The sequence below is a fragment of the Carassius carassius genome, chromosome 21 (genome assembly GCF_963082965.1).
Source record: "Carassius carassius chromosome 21, fCarCar2.1, whole genome shotgun sequence".
In the NCBI taxonomy this organism is placed as follows: domain Eukaryota; kingdom Metazoa; phylum Chordata; class Actinopteri; order Cypriniformes; family Cyprinidae; genus Carassius; species Carassius carassius.
Window position 1 is genome coordinate 22,613,867 of NC_081775.1, and position 21,000 is coordinate 22,634,866.

General features: G+C 37.5%; 1 protein-coding gene across 1 annotated transcript in view; it reads left to right on the plus strand.

Annotated features, from left to right (window-relative positions):
* Positions 1 to 21,000, plus strand: part of LOC132097876 (semaphorin-6B-like) — a 117,516-nt gene that overhangs the window by 76,335 nt on the left and 20,181 nt on the right. The window contains exons 6-14 of the mRNA XM_059503852.1: positions 3,143 to 3,241; positions 4,754 to 4,844; positions 6,116 to 6,235; positions 7,094 to 7,182; positions 8,419 to 8,636; positions 16,418 to 16,549; positions 16,667 to 16,816; positions 18,150 to 18,329; positions 20,505 to 20,645. Of these exons, the coding sequence (XP_059359835.1) occupies positions 3,143 to 3,241; positions 4,754 to 4,844; positions 6,116 to 6,235; positions 7,094 to 7,182; positions 8,419 to 8,636; positions 16,418 to 16,549; positions 16,667 to 16,816; positions 18,150 to 18,329; positions 20,505 to 20,645 (1,220 nt within the window). The remainder of the gene's footprint in view (positions 1 to 3,142; positions 3,242 to 4,753; positions 4,845 to 6,115; positions 6,236 to 7,093; positions 7,183 to 8,418; positions 8,637 to 16,417; positions 16,550 to 16,666; positions 16,817 to 18,149; positions 18,330 to 20,504; positions 20,646 to 21,000) is intronic.

The window sequence follows — 21,000 nt, forward strand, 5'->3', positions numbered from 1 at the left end:
ATTACAAAGAGAATTCTACAGATGACAATTTTGCCACGGGAAAGATAGAGACAGAGAGGGAGAAAGAGGACCCTGCCAACTTTTTTGTGCTCTTTCCTTGTCAAAGCTCTGCAGTATTTTCACTCCTCTCATGGTTGGAGAAACTGGCTCAGTTGAGCATGTAATGGAAACTTCTGAGAGTTAGATTTGCTTATTGTTAATATGACCCTTTTATTATTGGGAACAGAGACTGAAGTGGTTAAGTGGACATGCAAGAGATCTCGTATCGTGCAGAATTATGCAGTATCCAGTCAATTGACCATGCTGTGTAACACCTAATGCATTGTTCATGTTAAAAGCATTTTGGAGTGACAAACCAACCTGAAGTCCTTCATTTTAAGCAAGCATCTGTGACACAGAATTGATCAGTGCTCTGTTATTCAAATGAGCAATGACGGCAAAAATAGAAACCAAGCAATCATTATTATGTTCTGTTCATTGCTTGTTGCATCTTGTTGCATCAGTTTTTGTTAACTAAAACAATAAAAATGGTTTTCAAATATTGCCTTTGTGACAAGTAAAATGAAAAAAAATTACAAGCACATAAAAAAGTTACTAAATCTTAAACTACAGCTAAATGAAAACTAAACTTAAATAAAAGCTAATTTTATATATTCATAAATATTATAATAAAATATAAAGAATACTAAAATAACACTGGCAGTTGAAAATGTTTTCAAGCTTTTATCTCAAGTTGATATGTGTTTTTGGACCAGTTATGAGGCACTGTGGGTCTATGGATGGTTTATTGTGTTATTGTGGGACTGCATTTGGAAGGAATGCGTTTTGATATAAAGATATCAGTGATCTAGGAATGTAGGGAGTACTGTGTGCAGATGTATGGTTGTTGGTGTGGATGTCATGTCTAGAGATTCACAAGAGAGAAAGAGAGAGGCCAGAGAGGAAATTCACTTGTTCAGCTCAGCATCTGTTCGAGAAAACATCTGCCAGAAGGTAACGCCCTTTGACTAAGGTTCTCTCACACACAAGCTCTGGTGGTAAACTTATCTGGGACCTGGTATAAATAATTTAGTACTTGACACCAACAGTGAGAATTTGCAGTGATAGTCAAGGCCCTGCAAGCTATATAAATATGGCACACAGGTACAGGGTAGAAAGATAAGGAAATGGGAAGACATTTTTTTCAGAGAATTGTACAAATAAAGCTTGATTTGAATGGGAGACAAAGACCTTCACTTTTCACTGTGAAAAATATTGATGTTTTGCCAGCTATTATGTTTTTTTTATTTATTTTATTTTATTTTATTTTGGTTCAATTCTCACTATTAACTACAAAATTTGCTTTAATAAACTTCTTATTTGCTGCTTATTTATAATTAGTAATGTAATTTTTATGGGGTACGATTAAGGGATCTAAAATATGGTCATGCAGAATAAGACATTAATATGTGCTTTAGAAGTATTAATAAACAGCAAATATGCTACTATGCATGCTAATACGCATCTAGTTTATAGTGAGAGTAAAGTGTTACCATCTATTTTATGCCACTTATTGTATTATATTATTGTATATTTTATTACCGTTGCTAGTATCTATCTTTTTTTCCAGCAACTGCTTTAGTGCTTATGTGCGTGTTGATGCTTTGGCAACAATCATGCCAATAAATTACTAAAAAGTGAAAAAGCAGAGACAAGAACAGTCTGGAAGAGAAATGCTGCGGGAGTGGAACGGTTGGGTTAAAGGAGGACACAGAGGAAGGATAAAGGGATAATTGGACTGGTAGCAGGAGAGGAAAAATAAAGGGATGAAGAAAGAAGGCCATTGTGAAACACCAAGCAGAGGGCAGTAGATGGTACAGAGGACATCCAACACTAGAGAGAACCCCTAATGGACTAATGAATAATATGTAAATGAATCAGACCTCTTTTGAAAAAATAAAATGAGGGGACGAAAATGGAAAGAGCAGGTAATGGTGATTGAAGGGCTGGAGGTGGATGAGAAGGCCGTTGTTGTTTATCCCGGGAGATGTGCTTTATCGCTTAGCAGATGAGGAGCTGTGCCAAGTGTTTGGACTCTTGAAGAAATTGTTTTATGAGTAGAGTTATGGGGTTTATGGCTAATACTGAGACTCGAACACGTAAATACACACACAGGATACATCTGCATCACAACACCCCCACCACCTACACACAGTCCTGTTACGATAAGAAAAGCGCCTGTCTTACAGAGACACACATAAACAGGCCAGGCACTCTCATGCATTGTTGGCTGGCATATATATCTGATTTAATGTGCTGTTATCAGCTGTTACGCTGTTCGTTCTTGATCTATCTCCAGTCACAATTTTAGGAGATTCTATATTCTTTATCTCTCACCTCTTTCTCATTCTTACTCTGTACTGGCATGACAGTGACTATACATTGGTATTCGTAAAGCAATAAGATCATTAAGAAATAAATAAAAATAGCAAATAAAAAAAAAAAAAACACATATTGACATTTCATATATTAATAAGAGTAAAATGTAAAATTAGAAACTTTTAATTAATAGAATTTAATTAAATAAATAAAAAAATTAATAAAAAAAGGAAATAAGTATTTAATAAGGATTTCCCTACAAACTTTTTCTCTCTCTCCTAACCTCTCCACTGAAAAACAACAACTCTGTGAGGACCTGAGCATCTGGAATAACACTCACTCCCACTTTTCCCCCTCCGGCTCCTTCCACACGTCCTCACTCTCTCTCTCTCACTCTCTCTTCATCCGATAACAGATTGCTGTGATCATGTAGCCCCATTGCCCACAGGTTGCTGCCCATCAAATGGTGCCACACTGGCGGGCACACGCCGGGTCTGCTGGTGGGGGGCGGCACGTGGGGGGGCATGACATAAGCCGTCTCTATTTCACATCTCTTAAAGCCCTTCACAGGTGCAGGTCTCCAACATGTGCGTTCAATTGAACCGAGGTTTAGCCGAATGCCTCTGGTTTGCCAAGTGAATTGTTTGTACAGATGCAAGCAATCCTTGGAATAAAATTGAAAGTGCTGAGAAATGTGATGTCATTCTAAGAGGGAATTCGTTCATGAGAGTTTGATTTAGGAGACAAATGACTTTCTTCTTTTTCTCATGATGTTGTTTTTTAGGACGAGTGCCGTAACTACATGAAGGTTCTGCTCAGCCGGCAGAGCGGATTGTTTATCTGCGGAACCAACGCCTTCAATCCATTATGTGCCAATTATACAGTGAGTACTGAATGCTTGAAATTTCACATGCACAAAAACATATTTTGGGAAATCACCACACCCTCTCTAGTCTTTTATTTCCCTGAAGTTTTGGCAGTGGTTTTGGGGTCTGTATTTTCTCATTACATTTTTTCATACTTTATTTATTCTCTTCAGCCCATTACATTTATCACGCATATTTAATTTAATTCTCCCATAGCTGCTTTTTTTTTTTTTTCAAAAATGTCACAGTACATTTCAGAGCTGTGCTTGCAGCGTCGTTCTAAATGACTCTGGCTTCATTGGGTCACCACGCATTTCTGACCCGGATGGGAATCTGTTCAAAACCCCCAAGCAGAAAGAATCTCCCCTGCCGATTGTTTATATTCTGTTTTTCCACCTGCCTGGCCATCGATATGCCCAGAAGCACCAAGCTGTTTCTGATGACCTCAAGATCAGAGAGCTGTCATTAATCAGTCTAGATGCAGTTTTCCGTGTGTGGATGTTTATTCGGAAAGAATGGTAATGCCACTCAACAGGCACGTTGTTTGATTCCAAGACTCTGAGTGTGAGTGTGTTTGTGTGCGTGTTGCCTTCCATCCATCTGGCCAGTGACTCTGTCGCCCCCAGTGTACGTGAGTCACATTAATGCAGGGTCTTAGTTGCTAGTCCACCTGCGGCATCAACTTGAATACCGCATCCACAAAAGCCGCTCCTGAGCTCTGCTGCGCTTGCCTCACATATCAGATCCACTCCTTCTGAACCAATCACGCTAATGATATGTCTGCTGGATAAAGAAGAAAAACACATAATTACTAATCATCTGCTCTGCAGGATTGCAACCTGCCTCTTTCAGGTCGAGAAATGCACATATGAAGAAACACCGAAAATAAAATAAAATCATAAGAAATTAGTTTCACCAAGTAATTTCATTGTTCACCAAACGGCTTATACGAGCATTAAAATAAAGCAGTAGAATAAACATCTCCAAAAGTGACATCTGTGCTTCCCCACTCTTGACAAGCACCTGCCGCTATTTGCATCAAGGGAATTAGAAAGATAAAAGTTTGTGTATGAAAAAGACTCGAGGACACGAACAAACTCAACCTGTCAGCTCTGAAACACACTATTACAGATCTGGGCAAATGAAAAGAATTATTGCACACCTGTAATGCAACATTACACCTGTCAAGACTTTAAGAGGCTCTCTAGAGACAGAATGGTACGGTAGAGACAGAAAGAGGGAGAGCGCACAGGTTTATTTATAGTTAGTTTTAATGGCCTGAGAATAATTTTCAGCTTGAACTGTAATTGTGCTATAAATCGCCTGTGGATGTTTTTGAAATTAACTTTTGTGCATGTTTTAGCTCCGCATCTGTTATTCCCACGCTTCTCGTATTTTTCTCTTTCTGCTTTTGTATTAGCAAACTGTACATTTGAGAGAAACACATTTATTTTGCTAGAATCAGTTTTTCACCTATTTCTGTATTTTTCTCTAGTTATTGAATGTGTTTTCTCTTTGTGTGTGTGCAGGGAGACACTCTTGAGATGGTTGGGGAAACTGTCAGTGGGATGGCTAGATGCCCATATGACCCAAAACATGCCAACGTGGCTCTATTTGCTGGTGAGACCTTTTGTTTTCCTTTTCCATTGAACATTACTGCAAACTGTCCCTGCATATTACAGGACTAAATATAGATACACAGCAGCACGGAAAAGCTGATGTCCCTGTTGTTATTCTTTAACTTAAATACATGCCAGTCTGTGAACAATATTTATGTGTATCTCTCACTCTAATCAAGCACATATGCTATCCAGCGTCTTCCCTGCACAACATTAAGGCTTTACTGCTTCCTGCCTGGATGAACCTAAAGGAAATGAAATATTTTTTTAATATATGAAGATGCATTACACCGATAAAAGTATATTGACATCATATATTTAGTTTGTAAGGCAGTGCCGATCCATCAGAAGAGTAAAAGAAGCTAAACAGTTAAAAATAACTGTTGCTTTAACCAATTTACCAACTAATGTGCATAACTCAGATGTATAAAAGTGAAAACATATACCGGTACTCCTCTACACACAGGGGAGTAGATGTTATATGATAAAGGGGTCTTCATTCTGTTATAAATGATGATGATGATGATGATAATAATAATAATAATAATAATATGAATAATAATATTTTGGCTTTTATATATATATATATATATATATATATATATAGTACAGACCAAAAGTTTGGACACAACTTCTCATTCAAAGAGTTTTCTTTATTTTCATGACTATGAAAATTGTAGATTCACACTGAAGGCATCAAAACTATGAATTAACACATGTGGAATTATATATGGAATTATATACATAACAAAAAAGTGTGAAACAACTGAAAATATGTCATATTCTAGGTTCTTCAAAGTAGCCACCTTTTGCTTTGATTACTGCTTTGCACACTCTTGGCATTCTCTTGATGAGCTTCAAGAGGTAGTCACCTGAAATGGTCTTCCAACAGTCTTGAAGGAGTTCCCCGAGAGATGCTTAGCACTTGTTGGCCCTTTTGCCTTCTGTCTGCGGTCCAGCTCACCCCTAAACCATCTCGATTGGGTTCAGGTCCGGTGACTGTGGAGGCCAGGTCATCTGGCGCAGCACCCCATCACTCTCCTTCTTGGTCAAATAGCCCTTGATGCCTTCAGTGTGACTCTACAATTGTCATAGTCATGAAAATAAAGAAAACTCTTTGAATGAGAACGTGTGTCCAAACTTTTGGTCTGTACTGTGTATATATATGTTTAATTATATATCATATAATTTAATTATATATCATGTAGTATCTCTACACATAATTATGGAGAAAGATTTTATATAGAGAGTTTGTTTGTGCTGTTTTCTTAGAGGGGAATCTTTACACTGCCACAGTGACTGATTTTCTGGCCATCGATGCTGTGATCTACAGGAGTCTGGGCGACAATCCTGCTCTGCGAACGGTCAAACACGACTCCAAATGGTTTCGAGGTAATAAAGACGTCAAACATTAGTTGACAGGAAGGGGAAGCAAGAGTCAGCACGTGAATGTAATATTAATGCTGTTTGTGTATGTAAAATGCATGTGAGAGAGAGTGTATTAATGTGTGTCATGTCCATTGTTTAAAAGCATTTATCTGCACTTACATGACTTTAGTGTTCCAAAACCTTGTGAGCTGCCTTGTTACATACTGTCTAAATAGGCAACTACCTACTAAGACAGCATCCTAACCAATGTGTATTAATTATATGTATGTATATATTTATGGAATTAATACCAATACAAATAGATTATAAATGATTAATGAAAACAATGACATTTTAAATGGTTTTTATAAACAAAATATATACAGATTTTTCCCACCTCGTATCCCATCTTGGATTTTTTATTTATTTTTTTGTCACGGTTGTCACGATGCATTCTGGGGTAGGTTTTGGAATAGAGCACTAGTGTCAGGGTCGATAAGGCTTTCTGAGGATTCACATCTGAGTCAGCAGACAACCTGATGTCAAACTGCACCCCCCCCTTCCCATCTTCCTTTGCTCCTGTGTTCTGTGCTCTGATGTGATCTCTCACTGATGCAGCAGAAAGCACATCTGTGTCCTGACTCAAACTTTTGTGCTTTCTCCCTCCTGCTGTCCTGGGTCACTTCCTGTCCCTAAACGCCCTCACTTTTTCTTTTTTTTAGTTTGAATGTCCATTGACTAGATAATGGCCTCATTGGAAAGCAGCCTTTAGTTCAACTCTGTAGTTCAGTCAGATTGGTCTTTCTGAAAATCGTGTGATTTGAGGAAGTAGAAATGTGTCCTTAACAGAAAGTACTAATGGTCCTGCTCTGTCTGTTTCAGAGCCATACTTTGTGAGTGCTGTGGAATGGGGGCCACATGTCTACTTCTTTTTCAGAGAGATGGCCATGGAGTTCAACTACCTGGAGAAGGTGAGATAATGGTAGCCTCTTGATTTTCTGGTTTTCATCCTGAGGAAAAGACACCAATATTTTCACATGTGTCTCCTTTGGAGTTGTAGAAGAGATCTAAACAATGTTAGTCAGCACTCAGAAGGCAGCTCTATTCCTATTATTGGAACAGGGATTGTTTATAGGCATATACGGCTCTATGAAGACAATCTAAAATCCATGGAACTTTTTTACTGCACAGAAGATTCTAAGAAAAAAATGAAAGATTCTTTGGGGAACCCAAAATTTTGGTTTTATGGCATTGAAACCCCCTTTTAGAACCTTTATTTTTAAGAGTGTATTAACTCAAAATTTTGTAGCTCTGTACTCTTACTGTATGTAATATATTGTCATTTGTGTCTATTTTAATGTCTCCTGAGGAATTTTAGTTTGGTTCCTCTTGCTTTAAACAGTAGCATGGCGCTAATAACATCAAGATCCTGGATTTGATTGCCTGGGAAACTATAAAATGTATACTTTGGTACATAAGTTACTTTGGATAAAAACATCTGCCAAATGGATGAATATAAATAGAATTCCTGAGCTACAAACAGACAATAGGACTAAAATCTTCCTCAGGAACAAGTGGTGGGAGTAATCTGAAATTGTGTCCATTACTGTATGTCCAGTCTGGTAATATTATTCAAATGTCAATACTAACTACTGTATTTCCAGTCAGACAGCGTTGTGACCTTTTCCCTGTTTTTGCGTTAAATGTTTTATTTAATAATCTCGTCCTATAAAGCTCTTTTGAATGTAATTTAGGCACACACACAAGTTTTTTTTTTCTGTTGTTGTTTTTCACAGTAACTGAAATACCATCCTTCATATCATTTACTAAAAACTGAGAAAAACACATCAACAGAATAACAAGGGTTCCTTTTATGTGAGAATTAGCAATGCAAGACTTCTGCAAGAACAGAATTGTGCTTGCGCAAGCATTTTATACCGCCGGACCTCGAGGAGAACGAAAAACCCACTATGCTTTGCAATCAGCAATCAGCCGTTTTAGGGAATGCTGACATTTTCATCAATGAATTTATATTAGCTTACCCATTTCACACAGACTAGCTACTCTCCAAAATCTTCTTAAAATCCACAAGGATTAAAAGATTTGGGGCTTTTTTGGAAAGGATTCAGTACTCTTTGATGTGTGTATTATCGAAATGCTTAAAATTCATAATTAATATCTGTTCACTTCATTTTCTCTGACCTTAGGTGGTTGTCTCTCGTGTGGCACGTGTGTGCAAAGCCGATCAAGGCGGTTCACAGCGTGTGCTGGAAAAGCAGTGGACGTCCTTCCTGAAAGCTCGGCTGAACTGCTCAATCCCAGGAGACTCGCACTTTTACTTCAACCTCCTGCATTCCACCAGTCCCATCATCCGCATGCACGGCAGGGATATCATCCTCGCCGTCTTCTCCACACCCTCCAACAGGTGGGTCACAGTCTTCAGAAACAAGTGCTGACGAATCCAGTTCTCGGCAGCAGTCGAGAAACAAGAAAAGAGCCACCCACGATACATATTGCACACAAAAATGTCAGGGACTGGCTGAAATCACTAGCTTCTCTCTGATTGGTTGGCTTCCATTTACAAGAAGTCAGGCTGCACTGGTTTTTATCATTCTTCTACTGAGAAGAAGTTGAGTTTGCAAGCTTCCAGGATTCTAAAATGAGTTCTCCTGTAGAAGAACTAACCACAGGATTTGCCAAAGTTTACGAGGAATCAGTCTTTGACAGATTTTGTTGGAAACATTTAATAACACAAAAACAAGATATACTTAAATATACCCACACTACGGTTCAGAAGTTTGGGGTCAGTAAGATTTTTTTTTTAAGGAAACAAATTCAATGCATTAAATTGAATTAACATTTGCATTGCTAAATAAATTAAGAAGAAATCCCCATCTATTCATCAAAGAATCCTGAAAAATATCACGGTTTCCACAATAGTTTTAAGCATCATAATTGTTCTCAGCATTTAAAATCAATTCATTAGCACCAAATCAGCAAATGTGACCCTGGACCACATAACCAGGTCTTAATTCTTAAGTCGCTGGGGTATATTTTTAGCAATAGCCAAAAAAAAAAATTGTATTGGTCAAATTTATCAATTTTTCTTTTATGCCAAAAATCATTAGGATATTAAGTAAAGATCATGTTCCATTAAGATATTTTGTAAATTTCCTGCCATAAATATATCAAAACTTAATTTCTGATTAGTAATAAGCATTGCTAAGAACTTCATTTTGACAACTTCAAAGGCGATTTTCTCAGTATTTCGATTATTTTGCACCTTCAGATTCCAGATTTAGAAATAGTTGTATCTTGGCCAAATATTGTCCTGTCCTCACAAACCATACATCAATGGAAAGCTTATTTATTTAACTTTCATATGATGTATACATTTAAATTTCGAAAAACTGACACTTGAGACTGGATTTGTGGTCTAGGGTCACATATTAGAATGATTTCTGAAGGATCATGTGACACTGAAGACTGGAGTAATGGCTGCTGAAAATTGAGCTTTGACATCGCAAGAATACTTTGTATTCTAAAATAAATTAAAATAGAAAACAGTTATGTTTTTGATTAAATAAATGCAGCTTTAGTGAGAATAAGAGACTTTAATGCTCCAAAACATAAAAAAATCCTACCAACCCCAAATTTTTGAACAGTAGTGTACATACAGTAGTCCAACCTGTTCTACAAAAAAAAATGTAAAAATAATAATTGCATGCAGTACTGTATAGATCAGATGACCTCTTTATGGCAAAGTGGGCAGCACGTGGCCAAAATAAATAGCAGTGCAGACCTTTACACTGCAAGTGTGGCTAAACCAGACTAAGAACCACCAGATTCAAAGTAGACTATGAATCTCTAGAGATAAACTCCCAAATATAGTGCATTGGCAGCCTCATTGATTGACAGTTGAGCTGGAAATATCACAGCCTGGTGGCAACAGTGGAGCACTGGGAAACGGGTACAATCGCTCTGGGTTTAGGTCGTCCTGTGGGATTATGGGTGAAAAACCACTGAATATAGAACACTGGTGCGACCCTGCAGGGAATATTATTGCAGGTTTTAATGGCATGTAGAGAGGCGCTACAAGAGAACAGGAGGGGAAGATGGAGATTGATGTATGAATGAGGAATGGAACTGATGTGGGTAGATGTATACATGCTGACAGACTGTCACCAAGATGTCACACTTAGAGAGGAAAGCAACAACAAAACATATTTTTGGGATCAGGGAGCAAGTGCATGTTTTGACAGAGTTTGCAGGAAATAATTACAGGAAAGAATGCGAGAACACTAAAAGAGGGAGGTCTGTCGAGCTTGAGAGTGAAGACGCTAAAGAGTCATTGCTATGAGGGGAAATACAGAGAAGAGAAAATGGTTCCTAAATGCACATTCCTAACCGTGTGTGTGATTGAGGTCTGAGAGTGAATGCTTAAAGGGACAGTTCACCCAAAAATGAATATTCTGTCATTTACACACTCTCATGCTGATATTAAAATTCAGACCTGATCAGAAATCTGAATTTCTTTGAATTACAGCCAATGACCGATAAATGTTCTAATAAAGGTGGTGTGTGGATGTTTACAATACCATTCAAAAATATTAATTTCTTTAAAAAAAGGATTGATGCTTAATTTTTGTGATCTTTTGTAACATATATATTGAGACTTTCATAAAGCAAGAATGTATTAAGGTGATCAAATTGATAGTAAAGATATATATGTTACAAAAGATTCTATTTCCAGTAAATATTGTTTATTTTAACTTTCTATTCATAAAAGAATCTTGGGTATCACAAAAATATTAAGTAGCACAACCTATTGATAATAATATGATATTATTATAGTGTAATTAAAGGTAATTGTATATATAATAAAAAATTAATTGTAATATTTCACATTACTGTTTTATTGTATTTTTATTAAATGACACCTTGTTGATCATTTACATTTTTATTATAAATAAAATGTAATATTTTAGACAAATGAAGTGCAATAGAGCACCCTCTGAATGATGGAGGAAGGGCAGGACTCCCAGCATGCAAATGTGTATTTGTGTCAGAGCAGGGGCCAAACTTCAGCAAATGCCAACTCTAATAACATCTCAGTCTGCTAATGGCCGCTCTGGGGGTGTGGGCGGGGGGGTATATGAGTATATAAATGTGGTATTCGCTCAAGGACGAATGAATGAGGTGGTCAATAATAGCCCACATCTTCCCCAACTTCTCCTTCACAAGAGTTAAAAAACTGACCCTTATCTGTGAAGGTTTGTCTCCTCCGTTCTTATCTTGAGGGCACGGATCCACGGCAGACTCAGTTAGAGATGGAGCACTGAGGTGCAGTGGCAGGGAGCATCCAGCTGTACAAGCATTTCTGTCTACAGCTGCAGTCCTCTATAAACAGCGCAGGGGGCTTCGCCAGCCTGATGGGAGGATGTGTGGTCTCTTAAAGACGTCTCAGACAAATTGCCAGGACTGGTTAGTACGTGGCAGACACAGCAGCAGGGGAGGACTATGGGAATGAAAGGAGGGCATGTTGGGATGTCGTTGAGATGGGTCTAAGTATTATGGGAAGAAGAGTAATAAAGTGCAGACTGTCTTAAAAAGCAGTGACTCATGCTGAATAGAAAGTGGTTAAAAGGACTTTACTGTGGATTTTGAACATTTTGCCAGTTTCTCATAAATTCTTAATATTTATACAGTACATGAGCAGATTTAAATTCTAAATCTTATTTTAAATATTCATGCTCAGCTTTTCAGAATAAGGTAAGCTAGGTGTCATGGTTATTATTGCTTATACTTGGGGTTAGGCATTTTTTGTAAAGCTTTATTTACCGAGATGCGAGGACCCTCTTGGAATTGCTCTGTTTCTTACTGGATTTGTAGTTGTAGTTGAAAAGTATGGAGTCTGGAGAATTTTTGTAATGTTTTTAAAGATGTTCACCAAGGCTGCATTTATTTGTTTGAAAATACAGTAGAAACAGTAATATTGTGAAATATTCCTACAATTTCAAGTAACTGTTTTGTATTTTAATATTTTTAAAATGTAATTTATTTCTGTGATGGCAAAATTGTTACTCCAGTCTTCAGCGATCCTTCAGAAATCATTCTGACATACTGAAAACAGTTAATACTTTTTTTGGGGGGGGTTCAAAATTAGTTTAAAATGTCTTTATTTCAATTTCTAACGTGTATTTACTGTCAGTTTGGATCAGTTTAATACATCCTTGCTGAATAAAAGTATTTCTTAAAAAAAATTACTGACACTAAACTTTTGAAGAGTGGTGTCCTTTTTTGCTTCAAATCAAAGATTGCAATGCTGTGATTAATTTCAGAGGTGGTTGGTTTAGTTCATGGCTTGAAACTGTTTGAGGAATGTTTTTACATCCATTTGGAGAAAATTTATGGGAAACATTACTTCCAGAAACCAAGACTGGAAAAATGAGTCATTATTGCACTCCATTGTACTTTGCTGTAGCTTTTTCACTTCTTCTGCACATAGACTGTAGTAGATGAAACGAAATGACAGGGATGAAAAGGGAGGATCTTGCATTGCCCTCATGAGCCACACAGCTCATTGAGTCAGCGCATGTGCTAGGGTATTGAGGATGTTTTCCAGGGCTTGCTTTTCTAGGTGTTGTTGCTGTTTTAGCAATTGTGTCTTTCTTGCCCAAAACTTCAGAACATTAATGTATATGCATTATTCATCTTTAATAATCTGCCAAGCAAAAATAAGTCTGATTGCCACAAACCCAGAAACCAATTAACTGTTTCACTCTGACAAAACAGAGCAAGTAGGAGAGAGGTGTTTGCTTCTCATTTGAGCTCCTGATGCTTCGATGTTTGGGGCTGAGGCTCCAAGCAGGGCAGGAGAGACAGGGTGAGATTGTTGTAAATGAGAGGCTGCAGGTGAGATCATCCCCTCAGTGGATCATGGTGGAAGCAGGAGGAGGATGCAGAGTTCAGACTGAAGGGAAAATAAAAGAAAGCCAGAATCTGCTGGAGAGGCATGTGCTCAGGTTTGAAGCAGCTGAGGGACATGTAAAGAGAGGGTGGAGACAGCGAGGGCTCATAAAGGTGGAGAGGAAGTATAGAAATGAGTAGCAGAGAAGTGTTTTGACAGAGCTCAAAGATGAGATGCACAGAATGAAACACAGAGGACCTTTTCTGTTGAGCTGTAGCAGACCACACAGTAATTCAATCAGATTGCCTTCACTGATCTTTGAATTTGACATATATATAGTAACAATTGTTTCAAGTGAAGGTTCACTCAAAAATAATAATTCTGTCATCATTTACTCAACCTCATGTCATTCCAAATTTTTCATATTATGTAAAACAGGATTTTACCTCCTCCTTCCCCACAGCCAATACTGCAAAAAATCTTCTTAGTGAGTATTTTTGTTATATTATCCAGTCCCAGTATCTAAAGATCAAGATAAAGATAAATTTACTTGAAGCAGGATTTAAAATATGAAGACTTGTTTTCAGAGAATTTATATTTATTATGAGTTTATTTTCTAACTGCGCTGGCAGGTTTTTTCTCTTGCCTAAAACAAGTAAAAAAAAAAGTAAGTTAAAATTCTGCTGATGCAATAAGACTAAATAAAACTAAAATCAAGATACAGTCAGTTTTAATATTTTATGAAACGTTGATTCTCAAGTAAACTTAGGAATTTTTGGAAAATAATCTTCTGAAAGTTTTCCCACAATCGGAAGCTACTAACTGTAAAAAAGTTGACCATCACTGTAAGTGGACTAATAATAAAATGCAACAAAAAAGAACACAATATAGCACATTTTACAAATTAAGTGAGGCACAATAATAGTTATGCAGAAACTTTGTTTTAGAAAATCGTTTTTGTGTTGTGTTTGTGTATGAAATAAGCTTGGGTAACACTTTATAACTAATCACTATGAACTAGTTGCTTATTAGCATATAGGCTGTGTATTATTACTTATACAGCTAATATTAATGCCTAATTCTGCATTTTACATCCCTACTTCTACAACCACTACCTTATTTACTATATCAATAATATATCACTTGTTTTGGGAAAACTGTGAATGTGTTCCCTGATGTAAACTGATGTAAACTGTTTCAGACTGATGACATTGATGATCAGGCTGATATGAGCCTAATGAGGTCTTGTCAGAAAATTGCCTGACTTATGTTTAAGTTCACTGTGTCTGCTGAATCTGAACAGTTTCAGCACTGTCAATCAGAAGGTCATTCTCAGCTGCTGTCTGGCCTACAGCTTTACACACGCACATACAAACCCACTACGGGGTAAAACCGGTAGACATGTGACAGATGTGTACCACAATGCTATTGGAGACAGCTGTTTATCCTCGCTTCTGCCCCTGAGCTTTACAGACTCTCACATTAATTCCCTCCCAAACCCAGCAAGCCACACTCAAGCATGCCTACATGGACCACAAAGCCCAGATCAACATGGGCGACTTTGTGTGGGTTTCACTCTTTCCGAACCTTAACCTGCAATCCAGTCTCTCGGAGTCATTTATTGGATCCCATAGAATCCTGGAACATAAAGTTACTGTGTGCAGTCTGTTCTCAAAGCAGAAGGTGATGTTCTGAATCTTAGTTTTAGCACTGAGAATATTGTGAGAGATACAGAGCTCAAGAGAGTGATGCAGAGGGAGTGAACGACTCACCTGTGTCAAGGATGCAACAGAATACAGCTGTGGCTTGTACTTACAAAGTATTTCAGTGCCAGGAAATCTGAGAAGAGAGAGAGAGAGAGAGAGAGAGAGAGAGAGAGAGTGGGCGTAAACGAGAGCTGAAGTGACTCACCCTGCATGACTCTGTTCTCTCTTAAGAAAGTCTTTAAGTGCTGAAAGCTGTCGCTTCTCCGGAGACAAATCACTTCAGGACAGTTCAGAGATTGAAGCTCTGTTTTGCAGGAGGAGGAAAGAGAGGTGCTCTCACTAACCAGGTTTCCATCCACATATTTTTATGCAAATTTTGAGATATTGCATCAAAAAATGCTGTGTGGAGAAACCGAGAGATGTCTGAGATTCACAAAATATGCATAAAAACAAATAGTTCTGCTCGTACATTTACATACCTCTTGCAGATTATGCAAGATTCATAATAATTTTAACTAAATAAAAGATTGCATGCAATTTTTTTTGTGTGTGTGCTGGCCTGAACAAGCTGTTTCACATAACAAATGTTTACATATAATCCACACTCTTAAAACTAAAGGTTCTTTGCTGGCATCAGTGGTTCAATTAAGTATCCATGGAAACTTTATTATTCTGCACATTTGAACCCTTTCCAGTGATTGTATGATTATGACATCCGTCTTTCACACTGAGGACAATTGAGGAACTCATACACAACTAAAAGATGAAGAAAAATGACTGATGCTCAAGAAGTAAACATTACATTAAGAGCTGGGGGGGTTGGACATTTTGAACAGGATTTTGATTAAAGACCATATTTTCTCATTTAGTTCTGTCCTTCAGATATTAAGTTTTCCCAGAAAACCAAACAAGTGCTAACAAAAACCAAACAAGTACACTGTTAATCCAATGGATAAACTTTACACCCCTGGGCTCTTAATAAATCATGTTGCCTCTTGAGCATCAGTGAATTATTTCATTCCCTGCATGACACATCACATACAACTATATTTTATAGAGACAGTTTTATTTTATTTAGTTAACTGTTATTGTACCATTTTAATGTCATGTGTGTTAACCTGATGGTGTGTGTGTGTGACCTTGCACAGCGTCTTTACATGAGTCTTGGCCATGGTTTATGGACAGGCACCCTTATGATGAATTCTGACTCATCATGTGGCTTTCTATTGTGCCACTTGTATTATTACTGGAGAAACCCAAGTATGTTTCTCACAGTTGCATTTGTGTACTGCTGTATTCTTGAAGAGATCCTCTGTGGGAAGAAAAGGTCAGTGAGTGGAAGAGCTTGCAGTCACCCAAGGTTTCCGGTGACAGCTCAGGACAATATTCTCTGCTCTGTTTGCCTTGAAACGTCTGTCCAACTACCCACTGTACAGATCTATTCATGGCTGTAAAGTGATGTGTTTCCGACATGTTTGTGATAAATGAAATCCTTTTTGTGTTGCAAGAACAACCAGTGCAGTATCATGAAATAAAATAACAAGTCTGAGGATATCATGTAATAAGGACAATTGTGCTGCATTTTTGCAGTATTCCTGGCTCTGCAGTGTGTGCTTTCGACATGGAGCTGCTGGCCGGAGTGTTTGATGGAAGATTTAAAGAGCAGAAATCGCCTGAGTCGATATGGACACCTGTTTCAGATGAAGTTGTGCCCAAACCGAGGTACTGAATGAAATGACATTTACAACTCTAGAAAATGTCCCTAGTGTTTTGTGTCCTCAATTGCCAACCTGCAGTGAAAAAGTTTATAATAATGTGCTGTGTTTGTGAATTTCTCAGGCCGGGTGGTTGTGCCGTACAAGGCTCCAAGTACAATTCCTCCAATTCTTTCCCTGATGACATGTTAACTTTTGTCAAGACCCATCCGCTGGTGGATGAAGCCGTCCCATCACTTGGTCACAGACCATGGATTGTTAGGACCATGGTCAGGTGAGGACAATTTTCTCTCTGATGTCCTAGACCAGATTCTCTACTGTTACTGGGGTCATGAACTGCCTTTTCATATTATTTTGTACTGTTCAATCACTGTTCTGATTGTCAAAAATGCATAAATGCTCAGTACATATCAAACAATCTGTAATAAGAGACAAAGCAATAGTGATCACGTAATAAAAACAGTTACTCACACTTGTGTGTTGCAGCATCACTTTCGGATTCAATATCGCCAGCACAGCATCATCATCTTTAAGTTTTAATCTTTCAGAAAATTCAGCGTCAAATTGTGCTTTGTTTTTAAATGAATTCACAGTAAAAAGAAGTGAACAAGAGACCAAGCTCTTACTGATGTGGTCTGGAACTTGTTCATCCACTCTTTCCTAAAGTTGGGATAAGAAGGAAGGCAATGCAAAGACTGTTTTTCCTCAGCTTGGCACTGAACAGCATCCTGTTGTCTTCGGAGCTATCTTTATAATTTGATTTCTGCAATTGCCTTTCGTTATTTACATTTAATAAGCGAATCGGTGGGTGGGGCTAAACAAGCATGCATTGATCATCTTCTGCAGATGCAGTGTCTAGCCGCATCATGTGGCACATTCCACAAGCTGTCATTCTTGCAGACTGGCTTCAATATAAGCTGTTTTTAGACTAAAAAAAGAAAGTTTCAAGCTAAAACTTATAGGATGTTTTTATAGTACAATGTCAAAAAATCAAGTGCACTTTGATTTCTCAGTTAATGACCCCTTTAAAACATGCCTTCAAGACATGATGATTTCTGGTTTGTCATTGTTCTAAAGTAGACTAGTGCTTCTAGATGAGCTATCAGCTCAACCTTCCAAACTACCAAGAAATGACTTCAACCAAGCTTCATGATTCAGATTATTCAAAAACTTGAAGCAAAGGAACACATAATGCACATTAAATTCAGCTAGTGACCTTCTTTTCTTCATTAGGATCTATGCTAAACATTTGACCGACCGGCTGTGACGTCTGCTAGCATTAATATCTGTCCAATCTAAGTCTTCAGACTATGGGGTTCCAGCAGCTGGGGTTTCTCAGCATCCCACAGGGCACAACAAGATTATAGCGACAAGTTGTTTGTGTCATTTCAAACACTCTGAGAGATCATCCTATTTTAGAGAGCTGAATCATTCTAGTAGAGCAGGTTTGGCTGTTTCCTCAAGATATGCCAGTTCGTCAATGCAAATTGCTTTTTCAGATTTGTGCATTTTGTTACTATGGCATGAGGTTTTGGTTTACAATTTAATACCTTGTTTCCTCTCAGTCTCAACTGAGAATGAATTAAGTTGTCTTCTGTCGCTTTCAGATACCAGCTCAACAAAATGGTGGTAGACACAAATGCTGGTCCTTATGGGAACCAGACAGTCCTCTTTCTGGGTTCCAGCCGAGGGACCATCCTTAAATTCCTCGTCACCCCCAACAGGGATAACACAGTGACCAACAACAACGTGTTCCTCGAGGAACTGGAAGGCTACAACCCAGACAGGTAGAAGTTAATGCTAAAAGGCACGCTTTAGTGATTGCTTTATGCAGAGAATCACAAGTCATGGCATGTAAACAGATGGAGCATTAGCTGGTCATTAAATCTTGTGGAAAGAGGCAGGAAGTTTGCAAGCAACACTAATTTTCCATGGATAAAGTGTTAATTGCATCTTCATCCAGACAGACTAAATACTGTTTAGTCTGTATCTCCTAACATGCTGTACACACAAAAAATATCTAAAAAAAGAAGCATTTTACACACTAAACCAAAAACATGGTAAATCAGGTTAATTACCAAATGCTAAATTAACTAAACAAACAAATACCCTTGATAAAACACGAATCAACATGAATCATGAATTTCTGTGTAATTTATCAGAACAGGAGTGTGTATGTGAGAGCTTGACCGCTTTGACAGAGCTAGCTGTGTCTAGCGCAGCGGGAAGCCAGCTAATCAGGGGAGTGTAGATGGAGTAATCAGATCAGGCTCCGATCATGCTGGCCTTGCATAACCTCTGCCATCTCTCATCACGCGGTGGTGAAGTGGTAAATTGTTTGACACGCGCAGGGTCAGGAAGTCCACGACCGACGGAAACCATTCAAAAATGCCTGTGTCATCATCCATATCGATCAAGACACTGTAGAGAAGACAACAATGACATAATTAGAATGGAGGCTAGAGTGTTAATTGATGTCAATCTCTTTTTATGCACTATTTCCTTTTTATCTTGCCACTTATGAAGCATCTGTCTTTTTTGGTTCCTAATAGTTTTTTTCCCCGCTTGTTTTCTGTGATCTATCTATAGCAGTGGTTCGTTTTCATCTCTTATGTCTTCTGTTTCGCTCTCCTACTCACATGTGTCAAGAGAGGCTGCTTTTTTCTTCTTAAATCAGTTTAAACTTGCCAGTTGCACCTCTTTATCTCGCCCTCAGTCTGTTCTCTTCCTGTCTCTCTCTTTCGTCACTTGTTTTGGCTGCCTAAAAATGGAGCTGTACGACTGCAATGATTCATTCATTCTCTCTAACAACTCCATTTTCAACTAGGGCTGTTAATTAAATGTGTTAATTTAGTGAGATTAATTCTCAATAAATAAAAAAGGTACAAAATAAACAAAAATAAAATTAAAAAACTTGTAATCTATTCATAAATGTGTGTGTGTGTGTGTGTGTATGTATACATACACTCATACTGTATACACATTACATATTTTTATATATTTATATATATATATATATATATATATAATATATAATTAGATTAATTTAATGACATGTTATGTAATTATTTTCATTCATTTTTAATTGGATGAGTAATATTTTCAACATAGTTTTTATAGTCTCTAAATCATTTTGCTTCTGAAGTTAATCTGTTTTTACAGCTTTTTTTTTTTTTCTCTGTAAAATGAGATTAAAATACTGATTAGGAAAATGACTCTTTGAAGCAAAAGTCGTTTCTGATGGCCTTTGGTAAGTGTGGCTCATTACTCAGATCCAATGCATAAAGAACTAATGATTTCTCCGCTGCTATCGAGGCCATTATCCTAAGCGTTGCTGTAGCCATTTTTGTGTGCGTATGTATACAAACAAATGTGTTTTCTAGCCAGCATGGCCGGTGCAAGAGAGATACTCTAAGTGGTAAGTGCCAGTTAAGTGTAAAGCACAGAGGAGTGGGTGGTTGCAAGAGTCCTAGAAATCAATCAGATTAGTTAGTAGGGCCAAGCACAAAGTGACAACACATTAATGTGATATCACATTAATATGACACGCGTTTTCTTTCTGGAGTCCTTTACGCCTCATCCTGTTTTCATTCAGAGAGTGAAAGTTAGTGTCAGTTCATTAGGGACATACTGTATAACAAGCCATTATCTTAATGGATAGATGGCCTTGGTTTGAAATTCCAAGATTTCAGATGGCAAACAAACTTTTATAATTACGCTTCAATGTCTTGTCTAGGTTTTGCTTCATTAGTTCTTGTTAACATGAAATTGTGTTAAGATAAACATTATCAGACTGTGTTAGGCTTGACTATTTAGACTTTTTCTTTTATGTACTGTAGGTTCAGGTCATGTCATTCTGTATCAGACTGTGTTTGAGTGTGTTCTCGGTGTAAATTGTGTTTGACTTTCTCCCTGCACTCTTTTAATTTGTTGCAAATTGCTTTGGACTGTGTGTGTTCCAGGTGTGGGACGGACACTCCTCAGGCCAGGCAGCTGCTCTCTCTCACGCTGGACCGCATCAGTCACAGCCTCCTACTGGCTTTTCCTTCTTGCGTGATCAAAGTGCCTGTTGCACGCTGCCAACTTTATTCCCGCTGCATGAAGTGAGTGACACATACACACGTTTAGTTACTAAACGAGGATATATCATATAGTCTGTTGTTTTTACTGTATATAAATCAAATTAGAAATGTAATATTATTATTTTTTATTTGTAGAACAATATCGTTTTATATTATATTATAAATAATTATTTGGATATTTCTTTGAAATATTTTAAATATATAATTTGTGTATTAATGTTAATTTTAATATTAAAGTTATATTCAAAAAAAAATTATATTTAATTTATATTGCATTACAAATATTATATATTACTTAGAAAAGTAGTTTACTTATTTTAATATTTATTTTAAATTACCAAGGAAGATATTATATAGAATCGCTGAATCTGGTCAG